This window comes from Zalophus californianus, chromosome 16, assembly GCF_009762305.2.
Source record: "Zalophus californianus isolate mZalCal1 chromosome 16, mZalCal1.pri.v2, whole genome shotgun sequence".
NCBI lineage: Eukaryota > Metazoa > Chordata > Mammalia > Carnivora > Otariidae > Zalophus > Zalophus californianus.
This window is the reverse complement of record NC_045610.1, coordinates 44,897,672-44,918,031: the sequence shown is the minus strand read 5'-3', so window position 1 is coordinate 44,918,031 and position 20,360 is coordinate 44,897,672. Positions and strand designations below refer to the sequence as shown.

General features: G+C 48.1%; 1 protein-coding gene across 4 annotated transcripts; it reads left to right on the top strand.

The window, feature by feature from the left end:
• Nucleotides 1-331: 331 nt before the first annotated feature.
• On the top strand, nt 332-19,753 carry GOSR2 (golgi SNAP receptor complex member 2). 4 transcript variants are annotated; one of them, XM_035724700.1, is made up of 6 exons: nt 362-466; nt 6,674-6,738; nt 8,181-8,286; nt 9,089-9,221; nt 11,721-11,861; nt 15,313-19,512. In XM_035724700.1, exons 1-6 carry the CDS (start codon nt 438-440, stop codon nt 15,472-15,474), a joined length of 636 nt encoding a protein of 211 aa, XP_035580593.1. In that variant the 5' UTR covers nt 362-437; the 3' UTR covers nt 15,475-19,512. The 4 variants fall into 4 exon arrangements, with proteins under 4 accessions (XP_035580594.1, XP_035580593.1, XP_035580592.1 ...); XM_035724699.1 differs by having other exon boundaries at nt 8,178-8,286; nt 15,313-19,507; XM_035724701.1 differs by lacking the exon at nt 11,721-11,861 and having other exon boundaries at nt 332-466; nt 8,178-8,286; nt 15,313-19,513.
• Nucleotides 19,754-20,360: the final 607 nt, after the last annotated feature.

The window sequence follows — 20,360 nt, the reverse complement described above, 5'->3', positions numbered from 1 at the left end:
AAACGGACAGATTTGACATAGAAGCTTGGGTCAGAAACGCCAGGGAAGAGCGAAATCTCCAGACCCACAGTTTGGCAGTTTACAGTGAAGCCCGCCCCAGCGAAGGGCAGGTATCGGCTCTGAGGACCTCACGTCAGTCCTCTCCGACTGCCCTTGCCAAACGCCTGACTCGATGCTGACGATCACCCCCTGCCAAAACCTATGCTTCCTCGCCCCCAACCTGCGGTAGCGCCTCTGACTACACTTAGCCTTCTCGTCCGGGCCTCTTCTCCCGTTGCCCTCCTCCTCTCTCGCCACGACCACTAGCAGGGCGCGCGTGGGGACAGCCCTGGTCGACAGGAGGGGGCGGGTCCCCCGACCGGAAGCCGGAAGCCGGAAGCGGGGCTGTGAGGACGTGTTCCGAGGAAGCCAGGGCCGGACCCGGCGGGGCCGGCGACATGGAGCCGCTTTACCAGCAAACGCACAAGTGAGGGCCGCGTCGGGGCACGGGCGGGGGCGCAGCCAGGCTAGGCGAGGCCAGATCCCCTGGCTGGGGCCTCGGGGCGTCCGCCAGTGTGGAGGCCGAGTCCTTCCGCCGGGGCGCTGCCAGGGGCAGCTCGGAAGCGCTCAATCTCTGGCGGGATGCCCAAGTCAGCGGCGGATGGAGGGTCCGGCCTGATGCGTGGGGACGTTGGGCCGGACGGCTCCTGGGATCTTCGAGGCCGTGACTACCTGCTAGGTAGACTAGGCGAAGGGAAAGTCACACCTACAGATTTTAATACTTTGTCCAGCACCTGCCAACTTGATGTTCTGGGTTGGTAGAGCTGGTGGGGAGTCAAGGCCCCTACACATAGTTTACTATTTACTTGGAACAGTCAAGGGACGTCCGAAGAAAGATCTAAGGTGTGACAGGATGGGATGGAGGGTAAATGAGCAGTACAAACGGAATCTTCTTTAACAATTTGTAAAGATCCATCATTGGACTAAGGTCGTCAGAAAAGCTTCATTGTAGCTCACAGTTCCTAAATGATGTCAGCCCCTACTCTTATTGACACTGATCTTGTTGCTGCTACACTTTTCCCCCTTTTATTCTGATATGGTTTATACTAGAAACCATAATGATGGAGTGTTTGGTTTGGGTGAGTGAAGATATAGAGCCTACTTTGTAACGGTATTAAAATGACAGAATTTGCTCTCACCCTGGGATCCTCAGTCTCATATAAAAATTATAGGAAGGGGCTTTAAAAATTCGACCTATGAGTCAGTTGGAAAAGGAATGACAGTTCTCATGTTGCTAAGAAAGGGCAGGTCTTTTACAGTGTCTTTCCCCACAAGTACTGAACCTGGGAGTTCTGATTCTAGACTTCTTCACCTTGTTTTTCTGTTCTATAAAATGTTAGTCTGGGGCTAGTCAAACTTCCAAGCTCCTTTCAGCTTCGTAATCCTGGTGATTGAGTGTCTTAAAGAAGAAACACACAATTCTGTAAGCATCACCAATTAACTTTTGCAATTGCCAAAATTAATGATTGTAGCTGAATTGACACAGCAGTAACTGAGCATATGAATTGCACTGGAACTTTGAACCCAATTTGTGGTTATCTCTTGCCATGTCCCTGAAAGTACATTGAGATTAAAGTTATGTATCTCGAAAACTCCTGAACTGCCTGAGCAACGAGTGAAAAAAAAAAGATGAAAATCAGAATAAACATCTTACACTTAAATAATACTGCATTCGGATGAAATTTGTAGAGGGGTAAGTTGCCAGGCTTCTATTTTTGGTATTCCAGTGGTTGTAAAGGTGCCCATACTTGTCCCGTATATTGTCCAGCCTCATTCACCTTATTATCCCTAGAGATTCTGATTCATTAAGTCTGGAGCACAAGAAGCTCTATTTTTAAAAAGCTCCCCAAGTGTTTTTAATGAGCAGCTGGGTGTAAAAACTATTACTTTATCTCAAGACCAGTTTTTCCTTTTTTTGATTTTGCCTTCTGGTGGGAGGCTAATTGTAGTAGAGGCAAAGTCAGGGAGATGAGAATGACCAGATGGTTCCTGCTACTTCTAACTAAAAACAACCGCAAAAGTGTGTGTGATGCTATGTAGGTTACATAGCAGTTTCATACTGCATTTGGATCTCTGAGCCTTTAAATAATGGTGATTATTAGTACCCTATTTCACCTAAGACTGAGGTGCCAAGGAGTTAAATGACTTGTTCATGGTCCCTCAACCACTACATAGTGGAACCAGAACTTGTAACCAGTATCTTTTAACTCCAAAACATTCCTGCTCACAGTGGTCAGAGGCAGCGTGGATACAAAGTGGTGTTTATGAAGGGGGATGACGGTAGTTCCATGGACTTTTATACAAAAAGCAATTTCATTCTAAAATTCTTCCTAGATCTTCTACATCTTCCACAGACTTTTTTTTTTTTAAGTCAGCAACAGTGACTTGCTATCAGATCTCTCTGCTTATTTATGTTATTACCCAAGCCCACCATGACTCCCATGCTGGACAAGGCTAGGACTTCTGGTTTCTAGTGTCCACACCCCCAAGTCATACCTTTGTATCACCTGTTCCTTATTGGCTTCAAGTGTGTTGTCTGAATTCCCAGTTCAGTTTAAAACAGATTTCCCACTTGGCATATAGTAGTTCCCACCGTGCCATTCATACTTGCTTTGTTATTTTGCATTTACTTCCTCTCAGACATGAAATGTAGACATTGGAATCATTTTCTTGACTCTATCTCTCCTAGTTCATTCTAAGCATAGATGGGAAAAGTCAGTAATGTTTCCCTACAACTAAAGTTTATCCATTTTAGCTTGGAAAATAGTAAAAGCCACCTGAAGGGTGTTTATAGGTTGAGTGTTGCCATCATCTCTCCCTCTGTCCTCATAGAATTTAAGATCTGAAAGTGGGGGTGGTGGTGCCTGGGTGGCTCAGTTGGTTAGGCATCTGACTCTTGGTTGCGGCTCAGGTCATGGTCTCAGCATTGTGAGATTGAGCCTGGTGTTGGGCTCTGCCCTGGGCATGGAGCCTGCTTGGAGTTCCCTCTCTCTCTCTGCTGTACACCTCCCCCCGACTTGCGCACATTCTCGTGCACACGCGCGCGCGCTCTCTCTCTCTCAAGAAAATAAAAAAAAGGGACTGGCAAGATCTTCCATTCCAACACACTTTGGTCAGGAAGACACTTTATAAAACCCAAGACAGTTCATGTACCCTGTGTTTAAGCATGCAGGAGCTCTTGTTTTTCTTCCTTTTCTTGAAGAGAGAGAGTCCATAATTATTCTCAGGGTTCTTTTCGTGGGGGAGGGGCACACTGCGCTGAAATCCGTCATCTTGAAATTTGCATCTTTTGGTTCTGGATCTCCCTTAAGGAGCAGCGGTGGAGGACAAACCCGTTCCTCTTCATATGTGTTAACTCTAGATACTTGAAGAGCACCAGCTGCCCCATTTAATTTAGGGTTTTTTCCCTTTTCTTTCCTCAGAGGCTTACTATCACTAGCTCTTTCAACCATTCCTCTTTGTGACTTGAGTTCTAGACTTTCCCAGTCATCTTGTTCATCCATCTTCCATTAGGGGAAGCCTTTAATAGACAGTGTCCTTTAACAGATGGCTTCCAGAATGAAGTGCCAGTCGATATTGTACATTTGACTTTTTTTTAAAAGCCTTAAGTCGAAAGGCTTTTCATCCCTGACAAATTTCATCTTACTACTTTAGCCTAAATGAAAAATGTTCATACTTGTTTTGTGGTACAATATCCTACCCATTCATTATAGTACAGAATCATATGCAAATTTCATAAGTGTAAGTTGTTTTTTTGTTTTTTTTTTTTTAATATTGAACAAAACATAGAGCCAAAGGTAGTCCTGTGGTAGAATGCTGGGAATCTTCCTGGCATCCCTTGGGTACCGTCATGTAGCCCACCGTGAAGCCCTCATCCTTAAAGTTTAAAATACCTATCAATCCAATGGGAGAAATGTGATATCTCATTATTTTTAATTTGCATTCTCCTGATGACTAGTCAGGTGGAGTGTCTCTTTATATACCTATTGGCCTTTTGGGTTTTCTTTTCTTTTCTTTTTTTTTTAAGATTTATTTATTCATGAGAGACAGAGACAGAGAGACAGAGAGAGAGAGAGGCAGAGGGAGAAGCAGGCTCCCAAGGAGCAGGGAGCCTGATGTGGGACTCGATCCCAGGACTCTGGGACCATGACCCGAGCCGAAGGCAGACGCTTAACCATCTGAGGCACCCAGGCGCCCTGGGTTTTCTTTTCTGTCAGTTGCCCTTCGCCCATTTTACAGAAGTGCTTTGTTTGACTTTTCCTATTGACTTGTAGCATTTTTCTTAAATATTCTAGACATTAGCCCTTTCTCATCTGCTCGAGGTATTTTCCAGTCTCTGCCTATCTTTTTATTTATTTATTTATTTATTTATTTAATAGTGCCTTTGCTGTAGAAAAGTTGTTTCAATGTAGTCAAATTTACCAGCCTTGTGGTGTTTGAGGTTTGGGGGATAGTTTTGGTTATTGTCTTGTTTAAGAAATTCTTTAACCTGAATCATAATACGTACTCCTGTGTTTTCTTCAGAAAGTTTTTTTTTATTTAAATTCAATTACTTAACATCTAGTGTATCATTAGTTTCTGAGGTAGAGTTCAGTGATTCATCAGTTTCTTCAGAAAGTTTTAAAGCCTCGCTTTTTTCATTTGGGCTTTAAACCATCTTGAGTTTATTTTTGTGTATTATGTGAGATACCGTCTTCTGCGTGGGTAACAAACTGAGCCTTTGGCATTGATTATAGTCCATTCTTTTCCCACTCATTTATGTCATCGAGTCCCCAAACACGGAGGACTCTTTCTAGCCTCTATTCTTTGCTCTTGAGTCAGCGTTGGGGTCAGGTTTGTCTGTCTGTCTCTGCACTGCTACCATATTGGTTTTATTATTACGGCTTTGTAATAAGTGTTCATAGGAGGTGGGACAGGTCATCCCTCTCATACTTAACTCAGAGTTGTCTTGGATATTTTTTGCCCCCCACCCCTTTTTTATTATGTTCCTGTTCCTGTCAATAATGCCACTAATTTTCAGATTTGCTCTATGAAGCTACTGTTGAAAATTTACCTCACTGTCTACATGCAGGCCTTCTGTGAAATCCGAATTCTTCTTTCCTTCAGTGTTGCTATGCAGTCCTCTGCTGCTGTTTCTATGGTAACCCTGATCCAGATGTTGGTTAAGTCAAGCGGCATCCCTATATCTACCTCCAAACCCCCACGTGCCCCACTCTAAACTATCAGGACTTACCTACTGGGTAGCAGTCCGGTCCCTCCATCTCTAGTAGTGATTTCTAGTTTCCTCTCATGCCCATGGGTCTCACCCAGGTACACTCAGAGTCATTAGAGAGTTGGCCTTCCTTCTGGTGCCATGGGTCATGTTTGGAGGCTACAGGAAAGCCCTGGCAAAGACAAGAGGAAGTTGAAACCAAATTTGGGCTCCTTTGCTCGCATTGGTCAATTTGGGTTCACTGTTTGTGGTGCTCATGGTGGAGGTTGGCTGCTGCTGTTTCCCTCAAGGGTTGAAGATGATGTAAGAGCTCAGCAGCTTCCTTCCCTGTGCCTCTAAGGCATAGAGGCCAGAAGCACCAGGAAGCAGTTGTCAGGGGCAGCATAAGCAATATTCCAGGCCTGATCACAGAGGCCTGCTAGGAAGGGCTCCGAGGGTGACCTTGGCCAAGCCCAGGGGAGCCTCCAGAGAGCACTCTAGGGCCTGATGTCCGGGACCATGCTAGAGGTCCAGGGTATGGTGTTGCATTTCCAAACGAGATAGCAATCGCCTGGTATTGCCAGGGAGAGGTGGTTACCAAACAGGAGATCCCTATCTTTCAGGACCTTCTCTGATCATTTTCTGCGGCTAATCGCCTCATCCCTTCTCCCCTCGGACCCCAACTCTCTTTCAGGCCGGCCAGCCTGCTTGTAATCCACATGACGTGCCTTTTTGCGTATCATTTTCTTCATCTCTTCCCTCACCAGATCATGTCTCCCATCTTCAAAATGATCTTCAGAACTCGCTTCACCCCACCAGTTTCCCCCAGCTTACTCTTTTATGTTCTTGCCTTTCCTTGACACCGCCACTCCTCAGCTTCCTTTTTGTTTACACTAGTGTGTCTGAGTGCTCTCTCCAATCTTGGGACTTTTCATGTCCCTCTGGCCTGTCATTCCTAATTACATTGTTTCTCAAGGACAAGGATTATATCTGTCCTGCCCTTTGACTCTCCCTAGTACAGACCAGCACTCAGCACGTTGGGTCAAAGAACAGAGAGTGGGATTGGCTGGGTCCAGATTGAGGTTTATCACTTGCTGTGTGACCTTGAACAAGCTACATAACCTTTCTGGGCTTCAGTTGTCTTATTTACAAAATGAAGATGATAATGGTCCTTTCCTCGTGGGGTTATTGACTTGGCAGAATGTCTTAGATGTGGCAAGTGCTCAGTAAATGCTGCCTGTCGGTATTACTATTCATATTCGTGTTAAATTATTAGAAACCCTGCCAAAACATGTGGCCTAAAGTGCCACTTACAAATTTTACAGTTCAGCGATGCTGTCAATTTAAATCGGTTACATGTTGGCATCAGAAAACGTGTCTTTCCTGGCCGAAACACTGTTGATTACTCCTGTCTCGCTCATTTCCTCTCTCTTCCTTTGAGAGGCAGGTCCACGAGATCCAGTCTCACATGGGACGCCTGGAGACGGCAGACAAGCAGTCTCTGCACCGTGAGTAATTAACTATGGAGACCAGAGTCCTTTCTCTGATGACACCATGCTAATGGGCTGGGTTTCCTGACCGCGTTTCTGCCTCAGGGGCTTAATGATTCAGCGCAGAATGAGTTCTGTTGTTCGGGTGGACAGAAACACCCTCTGGCAAAGTCGCTGGCTTCCCTGATTGCACCCTGTGGAATCCCACCAGTCGTAGCCCCGTGACCCCTACACTCAACCTGACATGGCCCTATGGGAATGGACATTCTCTCCTCCACCTGTCTTCATCTAATTACCGAGCCCTTAGAGGACTGTGCTCCATACCAACTCAGAGATGTTGAACTGGAATCGGTCATTTCTTCTGAGCTGAGAACTGTGGCTTTTTTAGGAGGATTATTCAGAAACGAATAGCAATATTAATTAGTTTAGTTCCCACACCGTGGTTTCTTTGGAGAAGAGCTCTGCTTTTTGTTTCGTGGTTTCTTTGCCGTTGTAAGGAAAGGTCCTCTCTTGGAGCTGGTCAGACAGGCACCACTGGTTCCCCACACGCTGCGGAGGCCACCCCCTCACCTCCCTGCCCGGCTGTCAGCACGCCCGATTCTGACCACTCGTGCCTCCTTTCCACAGCCTCAAAAGCGTCTCTGGGTTCTGTGCCCACCTCGTTCTCATCCAAACTGTATATCAGCCGTAGGTTGGACAGGTCCACTGTCATGTCTTTCTGGGGCGAGAAGCAGTCTGGGTGCCTTTCTTCTGTGCACAGATTAGTGTCCAATCGGCTCTGTTTGCCTTCCCAACATTCCCGTTGTCGTATGATGAAAAATGGAAAAGCGGTAATTTCGACTGTTTATCAAAAGGGATAAGGAAAATGAGTGTATTTATCATATCTTTATCTCTGTGGATTCTTTCCTGGGCCTTTCCTAGTGATATTTGGTCTATTTTGGGGACATCAGCGTCAGCCTGCCCATTCTTATGGAAAGCCTTAAGGGAGCACTTCTCTGTGTTTCACACACTAATCTTCCCCTTTGCTTTTTTTTTTCTTTTAACCTCATTACTGTAGGGAATTCAATTGGCAGCCTTTTTACTAGATATTTATAACTCGTATCTGAGAATAATCTCAAAGGAAAAGAGACCTCATTCTGTTTCAGAAGATACTGCATTTTGCTTATTTTGTTTCTAAAGGCAAGAAATTTATTTCTACAGATTTATCTAGCTTTTTTAAAAATTGGCATTGTTATGGCTTTAACAGCTACATGTGTGTATGTGTTTAGAAAAACATTTACAGAGTACTTAGTATAACTTGAATTTTTTCCAGTTACTCACTAGTATATGTGTTTTTCTCCTTTTAAAATGTGTTTCTTTGAATTTATTGGATATGGAAAAAAGATGTGTTTAATGTATCCTTCTAATTTAAGTTCGCTGTCTCTTCCAGCAATTACTCTTTTTTCTCTTTTGTGCAGTAGTAGAAAACGAAATCCAAGCAAGCATAGACCAGATATTCAGCCATCTAGAACGTCTGGAGATTTTGTCCAGCAAGGAGCCCCCTAACAAAAGACAGAATGCCAGACTGTGAGTGCACTGACACCCTCAGCCCGTGAGGGCTAGCCCAGGGGAGGCTAGCGAATATTCTGAAAGATCCATTTACACATTGAAAAACGAGACTCTGTAAAGATAAAGTTCCCCTAAAGGGCACGATTCCATTTCACTGATGCTTCCTCAAAATAAAAACCCTGTGAGGTTAGTGGCTCAGAAGCCTCATGTCTCCTTATGTTGGGTCATTTTGATATTGCCTGCCTACTTGAAGCCTACTGCTGTCGGAGAGGTTGGCTCTGGCCTTTGGTTCCCGCTGCCTTCTTGGGTTGAAATGAAATCTTGCCCTTAATCACTTCAGTCAGTCTGTTTATAATGAGATGCCAATCTTACGTTTGATACTCCCCCATGAAATTAAAATGAAAGCCCCCTCAACACCTCCACCCCAGCCCCTGCTCCCAAAAGTTTTATGAAACTTTGTTGATGCTTTACTCGAAAGATGCCCTTGGGCTTCTTCTTGGGAAGCGATATAGTCCATGGAAGGTCAGGGAGAGGTCCTTGAGCCTGCTTCCTGTCACCTGTTGCCTGTCATGCATCCAGACTCAGAGACCAGCAGAGCTTAAGTAAAGCTGCTGGAATCTCGTGGGCTACCACCCGACTGGAACCACAGGCTGCTGCTTTTTTTTCACCATCCTCGATCAAAATCAGGAGATTCTGTTGGAGATATCGCGAAGCAGTGTCGGGAGAAGCAAGGAAGCATCTTCCTTGAATACAAAGGCTGGCCACTGCAGCGTGCTGCCTTGGGTTCCTGACATGTAGTCTCTCTCTCCATCAATTCCAGGCGTGTTGACCAGTTAAAGTATGATGTCCAGCACTTGCAGACCGCTCTCCAAAACTTCCAGCATCGGCGATACGCAAGGGAACAGCAGGAGAGACAGCGAGAGGAGCTTCTGTCTCGCACGTTCACCGCTAACGTAAGCCAGGCTCCGGGGTGGGGATCTGCAGGTACCTGGCAGCTCCCTGGAGCTGCAGCTGGGGTCTTGGAGCTTCATCCTTTTCGGGGGTGTCTGAAGCCGACCGAGGAGGAGGAGACCCACTGGAAGTGACAGTGGCCTTCGTGCATTGCCGCCAACACTAGACCTAGACAGGGAATCTCTTTGGCGAACACAGAAGCCCGAAAAGGAAGCAGTTACACTGAGCGCACGGGCAGAGGTGAAAATGACCTGGTTGGACTGAGAGGTGGAAGTTCACGTGGTGGAAAGGTTTCTTTCTGATCAGATAGAGACACGATGATGAGAACAGAGACCATTTGTCAGGAGGCAGCGTTCCAAAGCTGCCTTTGGGCGCTCAGCACGGCTCTGTGTCTGTAGCTCCAGGATCGGATACATGAAAATGTTTTTGCCCCGAATCTGAGCAGCAGTTTGGAGGAATTTGTTAACAGATATTTTGTTTTGGATGGATTGCTTAACTTTGAGCCTGTTTGAAAGTGGCCTGTTGGCTTGCATGTTTGATTTGGGGGACACCCTTGGCCCTGCCCTTGGATCTCGATAGGATCATTTCCTGCGCACGGCTATAGAGCACATTGGCCTTTTTCATGTCCTGCATTATATATTTCCACCAAGCGAGGTGGGTTTGGCGGCCTTTGTTTTGTTTTGTTTCGTTTTACAGAGAGGTTCATTTTCTAATGAGGTCTTAGCGTTCTGAGCCTGCCGTTAGAATTCAGATCAGTCCACATTTCACCGAGGTTTGTCCCTTTGCCGTGTCCCTGCTGGCAGTAAATTTCCCTGAGTATTTCAGAATGTGCCTGCATAGATTTTACTTCTCTAGGGTAAGCAGTCACATATCAGTGGTTAACAATTCAAAAGTGTAATGAGGATGTGCTGGTGGTAGAGCGGTAAGCATAGTTCCTTTCCTTTTTTTTTTTTTTTTTTGTAGTTTCCAGGTTTTCATAGATGCCTTTCAAAAGCATAATGAACTATACAACACACTAAAAGGTTTGTGGGCTTTTGATAGTCATGGCATTGGGTATTCAGGCCTGTTTTAGGCCAGGGACGATCACTTAGAATTATTTTGTTTCTTATCAGCTTGGTGTGGTGCGGAGCACACGGTGCCCTTAGTAAAAATTGACTTGCCAAATGAACTACTTGCTGGTCATTCTGTGAGCTAAAACTAGGATACGTTTTTCCGAGTGATGATGCCCCATTAGCTATTAGAGGGTAAGAAAGATTTGTATATAAAAGGCATTCTGCAGATGCTGGTCAGATGAAGAGAAGTCGCTCATTGATTCATTCAAACGCTGGGGTCTTTCGCCCCCCTGAGCATTGGCCATGTGCAGAACACTGTTGACTATGCTGAGAGTAAAGCTTGGGAAAAAAGGCAAAGCCGGGGCTCCTCCCTGGGAGACGCTCCTGTGTGAGCCGCAGGGACGGAGAGCAGGTGCGTGGGAAATGATTCCGAACTTGTGCAGCAAAAAAGAGGTGGTTTAGCCTCTTGGTGGTGATTGAAGGAGGTGAGAAGGGCACTGCTTGCCAGGCTGAAGAGTGTGCCATGGTCAGGAGGCAGGAAAGCGGAAGTACGGCCAGTCCCGACTGGCTTCTGTATACAGCCCCCTTTGGTGTAAACTTAGAGCCCCAGGACCAGTCTCAGGGTTTGTCTCCACTGGGTGGTTAAAGAGGGCAGGCTCCTCACTCAGTAGTGAGATGCAGGCCCCGCTGGACTTAGCAGCTCTGCCTGATCTCAGACAAGCTGTTCCACCTCTCTGGGTTTCAGTTTCTTCACCTCTAAAATGGGGACACTATAGTAACTAAGTCGTCACGTTAGAGTGAGGATTAAGTGAGCTTAGGGTAATGCGCACACAGAGGGGAAAGCACTTGATCAGTGTCTGTTTTTCCCTCACTTCCTTTCTTTACAGCCATTTCTTGCCCGCTTAGGAGAATTGTCATTCAGGCTACCATTGGGCCTTCCTTGGAAATGGGCTCCTGTATCCTGAGTCTCAATCTAATGGCAGGGATAAACTGTAGATAAAACAGCTGCAGAACCAAAGCAAACCTTTAATACTAATGTGTTAAGGGAAAGCCAAGGAGAGGAACACGTGGACCAAGCTAAGTTCATAGTCAGGGAAGTAGTCAGAGAAAGCCTTTAGGAGAAGGCCAGCGAGGCCTTGAAGGCCTGATGTTGTCTGTCCTAGGCGGTGGTCATGGTAGAGAGGCAGGAATGAACGGGCCTTGTGTAGCGGGACTTGTTTGCAGAGTGCCAAGTCGGAGGGAAGTTGCTCTTCCTCTGAGCGAACAGAGGCCACCCCAGGTCTTGGCTTCGCTTTCTCCTCTCTATTAGGTTCCTCTGATTCTTGCACCATTCCCTCTGGCTGTTCCTCTGGCTTGGCCTTGGCCAAAAGGCAGAGCGGCCAGATGCGGTAGGACCCCAGGAGCTGACCAGCCAGCAGAGCTAATCCAGTGCCTGCGTCTCTTTCACAGGACTCTGATACCACCATCCCAACGGATGACTCGCTGCAGTTCAACTCCTCCCTCCAGAAAATTCACCACAGCGTGGATGACCTCATTGGAGGAGGGCACAGTATTCTGGAGGGACTGAGGGCCCAGAGACTGACCTTGAAGGTGGGGGCCCTTCTGGGGGACAGGGAAAAGGCCCTTTGTTTTGGCCTCATCCAGTGGTTTGGTACCTGCGTTTACATTGCGGTTCCGTATCCTCACATTTTGAGATTTCGATGGAGTCTGGGATCCTTTCTATCAGAGCTGAATTATTGTGAGTCCACGGGTCACCACACTCTCTTCACCAGCAGTTATTTCTTGTGCTTGCAGCGAAGCATAATTTAGCATCTCTCGGTGTCTAGGTCTTTTTCCATTTACCGAACCTGTCATGAAAGTGACTGCTACAAAAGGAACCAAAAAGACCAAGAAATTCCACAATTTCAGAAATGACAGAATCCGCGATTCCAAGAAGGCAGATGCGGCTGTATGGGGCACCTCCCCTTCCCATGGCTTCCCGGAGGCCCCCCCCCCCCGCACACACAGACCGCCTTGGAACCGAGACCTTTTGTGCTCCTGTAACTGAGCCCCCGTGGGTGGGGTCTTAGGGCCGCCCTGGTAGACCGGCAGCAGACGGCTTCTAGAGCACCGGCTGTTGACCCACAGCACCGCTAGCACTCTCGTTAGTCACAGGTGTTTCTAGAAGCCCTGCCCCATTGGCTGAGACTCAAACCTACCCCCTCCCCACCCCCAATCCCGGGAGTGGTTTACAGAAACATTACACAGATTCTGATGTCAGTCGTGGTGTTTCAGCCTCAGCCCTTTTCCTGTATCAGCCCTGTTGGATAATGGGGTGTGGGCTGTGCCTATTATCAGGGTGTGGTCCCCTGTGAACGAAGCACTCCCAGCCACTGAGCTGTGAGAAACAGTCAGTCGGAAGTGTGAGCTTTATCTTAGTTTTTGTTGGACCACGTTGAGCCTGTCAGCTCCGCAGGACTTCGGTACGTGGCTGGACAGCCCCTGCCATCTTTACTAAGGAGAGGGTCGGGCGAGCCGTGAGGGACACTTGACCTCCTGCCACTGGCCATGGTGCTTCTGATGGTCTAGAAGTGTGGTCTCTGACAGCTTCACAGGTGCCTCTCTTTCCGAGCGGCCACCTGCCGTAATCTCAACTGATAAGTGATGACTCATCTGCCCTTTCTTTGGAAAACTGTCCATATCCCAGAAAAACAGTAAAACCCTTTTGTTTATTTATGTTAGAGAGCGTGCGCAAGAGCAGGGGTTGTGGGGAGCTTGCAGACGGAGAGGGAGAATCTTCAGCAGTCCCCATGCCCATCCGGCGCTTGATCCCACGACCCTGAGATCATGACCTGAGCTGAAATCAAGAGTTGGGACACTTACCAACTCAGCCCCCCAGGCGCCCCAGTAAAACCCTTTTAGAATAAGACTCACCGCACTGCACTAACGTCGACCTAGTGGGGATTAGTTAGAGCTTCTTGTGAAACCCAGTGTTCATTTCCCAGCAAAGTCTGGTGTCACGGGGGAGTCCAAGCAGCATCTGTCCCTAGGCTGTCCCCAGAAGGAAGCGCCGGGAAGCCTGAGAGGCGGGTGGGATTGGAATGTGAGTTTTCTAACACTTTCCTCCACGCACCTACCACTGCCTACCTGCCTTTTGTCTCCTGATTCCCGCCACCCACCTCCCACCCCACTTCTGTCTGGGGTTTCTCTGCCTAAACCATTGGAAAGGAACATAGAGAGCATGAAGGAACTGGGCCGTGATTTGGAGAAATTTGTGTTTGGAAAGGAATACCTTTTTTTTGAAATTTATGTTAATTTTCAGGTGATTGTAGAAGCTTGCTACTTGCACTTTGTACAGTGATGAAATAATCTGCTCTCAGAGCTAAGCAGACTCTTTAGTGAGAGCCTAAATTTTACCATCACTGTCGTGGAAAAAACACATTTCTGGCCTCCTCTGGCAACAGTTAAGTTGGACTTGAGAGATCCCTCTCAGGCTTGTTCGTCATTGCCTGGGCTGAACCCAGGTTTTGAATTCCTGTCCTCACGTCGTTTTCACTTCTGCCTCTTCTCTCTTGCTCGTTAATGCATCGTTGGTTTAAAAAATGCACGGAGGGCGTTAGGCTGGGTGCCATCCGTAAGGAAGCGGTGGGTGGTGTGTGTGGAAGTAGGTTAGGGTCTGCCCCAGGAGTCATTTATACTTGTTACTTCGTAAGAAATTGAGTGTGCTTAAAAACAAAACTTAGAAAGCAGAGAGGAAGGGCATGCTGGGTGGTGTGTGCTGTTGATTTAGGAGTAAAATACCCTTTGGGTTTTGGTGGCGTTTATGTAAGGGGTGGCTGTGTTGGTGTGTGTCCTTCCATGTCACCCACGTCAGACCCTCTGGTAAACATGGATGTTGACCCACACGTTACACGCCAAAGAATCCCAGAGGTTTCTACTCTACAAGGTGAATGGGCTGACAGCCAGGATTTCGGAGTTAGGGAGCAGAGGAAGAGTTTTTTGATGTTGCCCTTTCAAAAAAAGTACATAAAACATTCCAACATCAAAAAATTTTCTTGAGGTATAATGTCCATACAGGTGTACAGATGTAATTGCCCGGGTCATTGAATTTTGGCAGATGCACACCCCTTTGTAATTCACACTGCTCTCCAGACAGAGACCATTTCCATGGGCCCTGGACAATCCCTCCTGCTTTTGCCAGCCAGATGATTCCTCCTTCCAGGGAACCATTGTTTTGATTATCTCACCATAAAGTAGTTTTGCCTGTTACTGAACTTCATTTAAATGGATTCGGAAGCGTGGCTTCCTCTCAGGAGTGTTTTCCAAGCTCTTTCATATTGTTCATGTCGGTCATTAGGTCCTTTTTTTTTTTTTTTAAAGATTTTATTTATTTATTTGACAGAGAGAGAGACAGCGAGAGAGAGAGAGAGCAGGGGGAGTGGGAGAGGGAGAAGCAGGCCTCCACCGAGCATGGAGCCCGATGCGGGGCTCGATCCCAGGACCCTGGGATCATGACCCGAGCCGAAGGCAGCCGCTTAACCAACTGAGCCACCCAGGCGCCCGGTCATTAGGTCCTTTTAATTGTCAAGGAGTATCCCCATCATGCCGATTCACTGGACATTGTTTACCCATTCTCTGGTTGACGTACACCTGGATTATTGCCAGTGTTTGGATATTCTCCTGTGTTTTCCATCAGAAGCTTTATGTTTAATTCTGTGATCCATCTCAAATTCATTTTTGTGCATAATATGAATTGAGGGTCTTCTCACACACATATACGTATATGATACATAGGAGACGTGTGTGTGTATACATGTCCATGATACGTATGTGAGCTAGAGTCCATTGTTCCAGCACATTTGTGGAAAAAACTTTTCTTGCCTCCCTGCTTTGCTCTGGTACCTTAATCAAAAGTCATTTGACCGTAAGCGTCGATCTATTTCTGATTAATGCTGCATTTTATATGCTTTAGGCATGACCAGGAGACTGTCTATTGGTAAAGTCCCATTCCTTGGCAAGACGAGTTGATCGTTGTTTTTCGTTCTCTGCTTGTCTGCCCCAGGGGACTCAGAAGAAGATCCTCGACATCGCCAACATGCTGGGCTTGTCCAACACCGTGATGCGGCTCATTGAGAAGCGGGCTTTCCAGGACAAGTACTTTATGATTGGTGGGATGCTGCTCACCTGTGTGGTCATGTTCCTCGTGGTGCAGTACCTGACATGAGCCAGCCACGCCCCGAGGCCACCATCGTTCCCACGAGTGAGAGTCTGCGTGAAAGCGTGTGCGTGAGCGAGAGAGGGGGGCCCAGAGGCTGCCTTCTGAAATGTATGCCCTTCTTAACTGTGAAGACCACTTGGAAGTAATTGTGATCTGTAACCTAGTGGGAGTTTCAAACCTGCTCTGTGTTCTGTGATACCTTGGAGGGGGCAGTTAGTGCCACCACGCTGCACGGCGCTTAGGCAATGAAAGAAGTACCTGTTCTCTTTCTCTCTTTCTTGCCCTCACTGGGGGAGGAAGTGACGGTAAGGGTAAGGGAGGAAGCAGGAAGCAGGAAGGAGAGGATGGCTTTGCTGGTTTTGTCCACATAGCTGCCGCGCACCCTGGGAAGCCTTTCATAGTGAGCCTTGCAGATAGGACCGTCCACTTGGTCATCATCTGGCCTTTCTGGCCCCTAATGGGTAGGTCAGAGCAGAAGCAAAACGGAGGAGGGGAAAGAGGCCTTCTTTCCCTACATCATTGTAACAGATGGATTTCCATGCTCTTGGTACTAGCTTCCCCCATCCCCCAGGGACATGCAGATGACTAACTGCCGATACTTGTCACCCTTCCCTGGAAGCAGCTACCTAGAGGAAACAGAGGCACTGATGCTATTGCAGACAGCAAGTAAGATTTTCCACATTAGGGTGTTGGGTGTTGCTCCTTTCTAAAGTGAGGCCAGTATTATTCCCTGAGAATGTTTGGTCTTGAGACTGAAGACCCTAATCACTGATTTTTTTTTTCCAGTGGTTAATAGAGCGGGTGGTTTCTGCAGTTCCAGGACTGCAGCCTGGCATCATGCCCAGGCCCTGGTGGGCCTTTGCCCCTGAGAAAGTCGCTGTATGCGGAGGTTAGTGTTGTGTCCATTAAAGCGTCTTCTGTAGTTTTAGCGTCTCTGATTCTCTGGCTGTCTTCCCTTCCCTGAAATCTAGCAGCTGCCAGCCAGGCCCCCATTCTGCCCAGCCATTGTGGGCAGGCACCACCCTGGAGATGTCCCTGGCGTCCTGTGAGTCTCTGTTGTCAGGGACCGGCACCTTTTTCTCTCTCTGGCCAACCGTGGATCAAGGCTGCACCAGGACCTGGTGTATTGTGAAATTTATTGTAAAGCCAGCCTCTCTGTTGTGAGTGAGCACTGCAAGTTCCAGAAAGACCTGGTTGGCATGTGTTTTCATGTGTCACAGGCCCTACCAGCCCCTAAGCTCACTAGCCTTGTGGCAAGACATAAAATAATACTTGGAATTTCCCGGAACTGGAACCCGGGTCAGTATTAATCCACCTGGGATTTTCCTGCCTCACCTGCGTCCTATATGTGTTTTTTGTCACCTGGACGGTCATCTGTCTTCTCTTCCTTTTCTGTGTGTGTTCCATTCCACCTCCCTTATTTACCTCCCACCTGTTTCTGTAGCAGTTTTGTTGTTTTTAGGCGTACCTTCTGGCGAATGTGTCTTAGTTGTCACAGATTTTCAACATGAGTTTCCCCTGGTACTGATTTCACACTTGGTGGGCTATTGCTCCTACCCCTCTGTGCTAACCGAGGGCCCTGGATTTCCAAGGAAAGGGGGATCTGGGACCCCTTCATAAAAGGGTTGCGGGTCCTTCCAGAGTGAGAACGGTGGCCTGGAGGGGAGACAGAGGAGTCTGGGCGTCTTCAGACCTAGGTCTGACTTTGGGGAGGTGAAATTTCCAGCACCTCCTAGCTCCCCTGCCAGCACAGGGATCTTAGCAGTCCATAAAAAGAGTTCCGTAAAATGGATTTTTAAACTGCACAGATCCAGTTGTCCTATCCCTTGGGCATCTAGGGATCCTGCCGAAGAGCACCCTTTAGAGGAAGGTGCATAAGGAACAACTAAGCCATTTGGAGCTGGACTCGGGGCGGGGGTGGGTGTGGAAACTCCCCCAACACCCCATCCTGCATGGCTGATGTGATAGATCTGTTTGTTAGGTACACCAGCGTGCTTCGACACTTGCCCTCCCAGTGAGCGCTGGTCTTGGTGAGCCAGAGGTAAGGCTTTCTGTCCTGCTGCACTTTGAGAGCCATTCTCCCGACTTTGTAATAAAAATTATGAAGACAGTTTGTGGGTCTCTACCACCTGGGGCTAGGAAACAGCCCCCACAGTGTGTCTGGAGACCCAGAGGCACTGAGATGGCACAAGCTGGCTTTCAGGGCCTTGTGAGAAACACACCTTGGCCTCACTGGGTGCTCCTGTCTCCACAGCACCCCCCCCCCCCCCCCCCCCCCCCCCCCCGCCAGAGCCTAAGGAAGTGGTCCAGGCTAGGGAAGGAGCACCCTCTAGTGGAGCTGGGGTGAAGCCTTAAGTCAAGCAGGTGAGAGAATCTCCAGGGGACAGCATCTTTGACCCTGTACGGGATTTGGGTGTGCCTGTGGCAGTTGAAGACAGGTGGGTTGTCAAAGAACTTGGGATTATCTTCATTCCATGGAAGTTTACTCCAGGTGTGACCACTTTAAGAAAAACCAAACTCAAAGACCCAAGTAAGTAGGAGAGTCTTGATTTTTATACGAGGCTTCACTGCTGGGATTTCCCAAAGTTTTTGCCCTGATGAATTCAAGTGGGTTTGATTTGCAGATTTGGATTGACACCCATTGTTTTTGAAACACGTCAGTTAAATAAAGTTGGGATTGATATTTTTTTTAGAAAAGTATCTTGTATAACTATGGCCCCTTTTTTAAAGTTTCCAGGCCGGAGATTCTCAAACACTGCTCCGTGGCCAGGGGCTAGGCTGGCTGCCTTAGAAGCAGCGGGAAGCTTTTTTAAAATTATAGATTCCTGGGGGCCTATCCCAAACCTTCTAAATTAGAGTATTTTTTAAGTCTCTAAGGTAACTCTGATGTGTGTATTTTGGAACCACTGTCTTTTAGACATAAGGCTTTTGGCTTAATCAAAGATGATACCATTTGAAAATAAATGCTGAACTGGGCGGGCATATATGTGTAAAGAACAAAACTTATCGAGTCCAAAATAAAGTCTCATTTGTTTATATCCTCTCTTATTCCAGAAAAGATTTGAGGAAATTTACAGGAACTGACTAAAACAGTGCAATATGAAGAAATGAAGACCAAGAGCAAATCAGAGTAGAGTGTCATTACTAAGAAAAAAAAACCCAAATGCAAGTCATGAAGCCCTTCCAGAATTGTTCTGGGTCTGCTTCTGAACCCCAGCAGCCAGAGCAAAGAGAGAAGCATGATCCGTCACTGTGTCAGTGCAGGTGGGGATGCCATTTGCTCAGAGGAAAACCTGGACCCTTACTACTGCTAGCTTGTGTGTGGCCCTTCCTGGAAGTCAGGTCTCCCTCCCCTCTGCTCTTCACAAACCCTCCGAATCAGGTCATGTATTATCCCCATTGTGCAAGTGGCTGAGATTCAGTGACCTTCTCCAGGCCCCACATCTGTCTGGCTGTATAGCCCAAGCTCATGACCATGGTACTGAGGCGCCTCCCGTGCCCGGGATGAGGGGCAGGAGATGTAGGCAGGATGCCAGGATTGCGTGTAGGCTGTAAGGCACTTGAGCCTCACAGGGCAGGTTCTCTGTCCTAAAGTATTTTCCTAACTGAATTCGGGAGAGGGCATTTGTGGGGAAGTTTCTCAAGTGGAGAATGCGCGCTGTACTCAGGCCTCGCCACTAGGGAGCGACATAACCCTACCTGTGGCTGAGCTGTCCAGCACGGGGCTCTGGGCCTGAGGCCTCGTTTGTTTGGAAGAGGAGGAAACAGCCATACCCTTGGGTTGGTTCCTTTTACATACAAAATTCCCTGCCGAGTGGTGGTTCTGGGCTGTTGCTTGGGGTTCTCAGGATATGGCCACAAAAGACCTGAAATCTATTAGTTCTGATTTTCAGACTCGCCTTCCGTTCAGTCTTTCCCTCAGCACGTGGACATTCTTGCAAACAAGCATGGAAAACATTTCTCAAAGCGTGTGTTCATTCCTACTCCCCTTTTTATGTCCTTTCATTTCACGTGGCACTTGGGATAGGAGGGAGGTGGGATGGGGCCAGGGCATCTGGTAGGTCCTTGGCGCCCTCCAGTGCAGTTGGTTAGTTCCCTGCCTCAGGAACCCCTCTGTGAGCATGCCCTCCCCACCTCCCTACATCCTTCTGGCACAGGGTGCTCAATCTTGGCTCTACACGGGGATTACTTCCGGAGCTTTGTGGGTCTTACCCTGATTTGATGTAATTGGCCTGGGTGCACCCTGGGCATGAGGAGTTTTGAGGGTTGTCCAAACGATTAAAACGTGTAGACAAGGGTGAGAAAGACTGCTTTAGTCCTAGGGCTTTCTACCCGAGGTGAGGCGGTCCCCCCCGCCCCCCAGGAACTTCCCTGTGGCCACACCAGGGACCCACCGCCCTGAGCAGCGGGGGTGGGCCTCGGGAGGCTGGAAGCTTGACTCTCCCATCAGGTGGGGGAAGGGGCCAAATCCTTCCTGGCCAGTGGGGCCCCCTCATTGACTGGTGCCTCTGTGTCAGTTGAGTGAAGCACCTCAGTGGGACGAGCCAGCCTCGCGCTGCCACCTCTGGTGCACCTCTCAGCCCTCCCCACCACCCCCTCCCCAGTTCTGCATCCTCCCCAGACCGCTTGGGCTTCTTGGAACCTTCTGTATCTTTGCACAAGATGTTTCCTCTGGCGTGTGCCACAGACTCCCCCACAACACCACGTCCCCTCCAAGAAGTCTGTCCTGCCACCCCGCAACATACCCCTGGCACCGCACGTCTGGGGGACGGTGGCGGGAAGGGCTTCACTACGGGGACTTGTGTGCATCCTGTGTACGGAGAGGTAGGTGTTCAGTCGTGACTGGGGCTACTGGCCTGCAGGAGGGCACTTGGTGAGCCCAGCCCAGGCAG

Coding starts and splice junctions, on each gene's coding strand:
- GOSR2 (XM_035724699.1), top strand. CDS start 438: ATGGAGCCGCTTTACCAGCAAACGCACAA. Junction 467..6,673: donor CTTTACCAGCAAACGCACAA/GTGAGGGCCGCG, acceptor TTCCTTTGAGAG/GCAGGTCCACGAGATCCAGT. Junction 8,287..9,088: donor AAAAGACAGAATGCCAGACT/GTGAGTGCACTG, acceptor CATCAATTCCAG/GCGTGTTGACCAGTTAAAGT.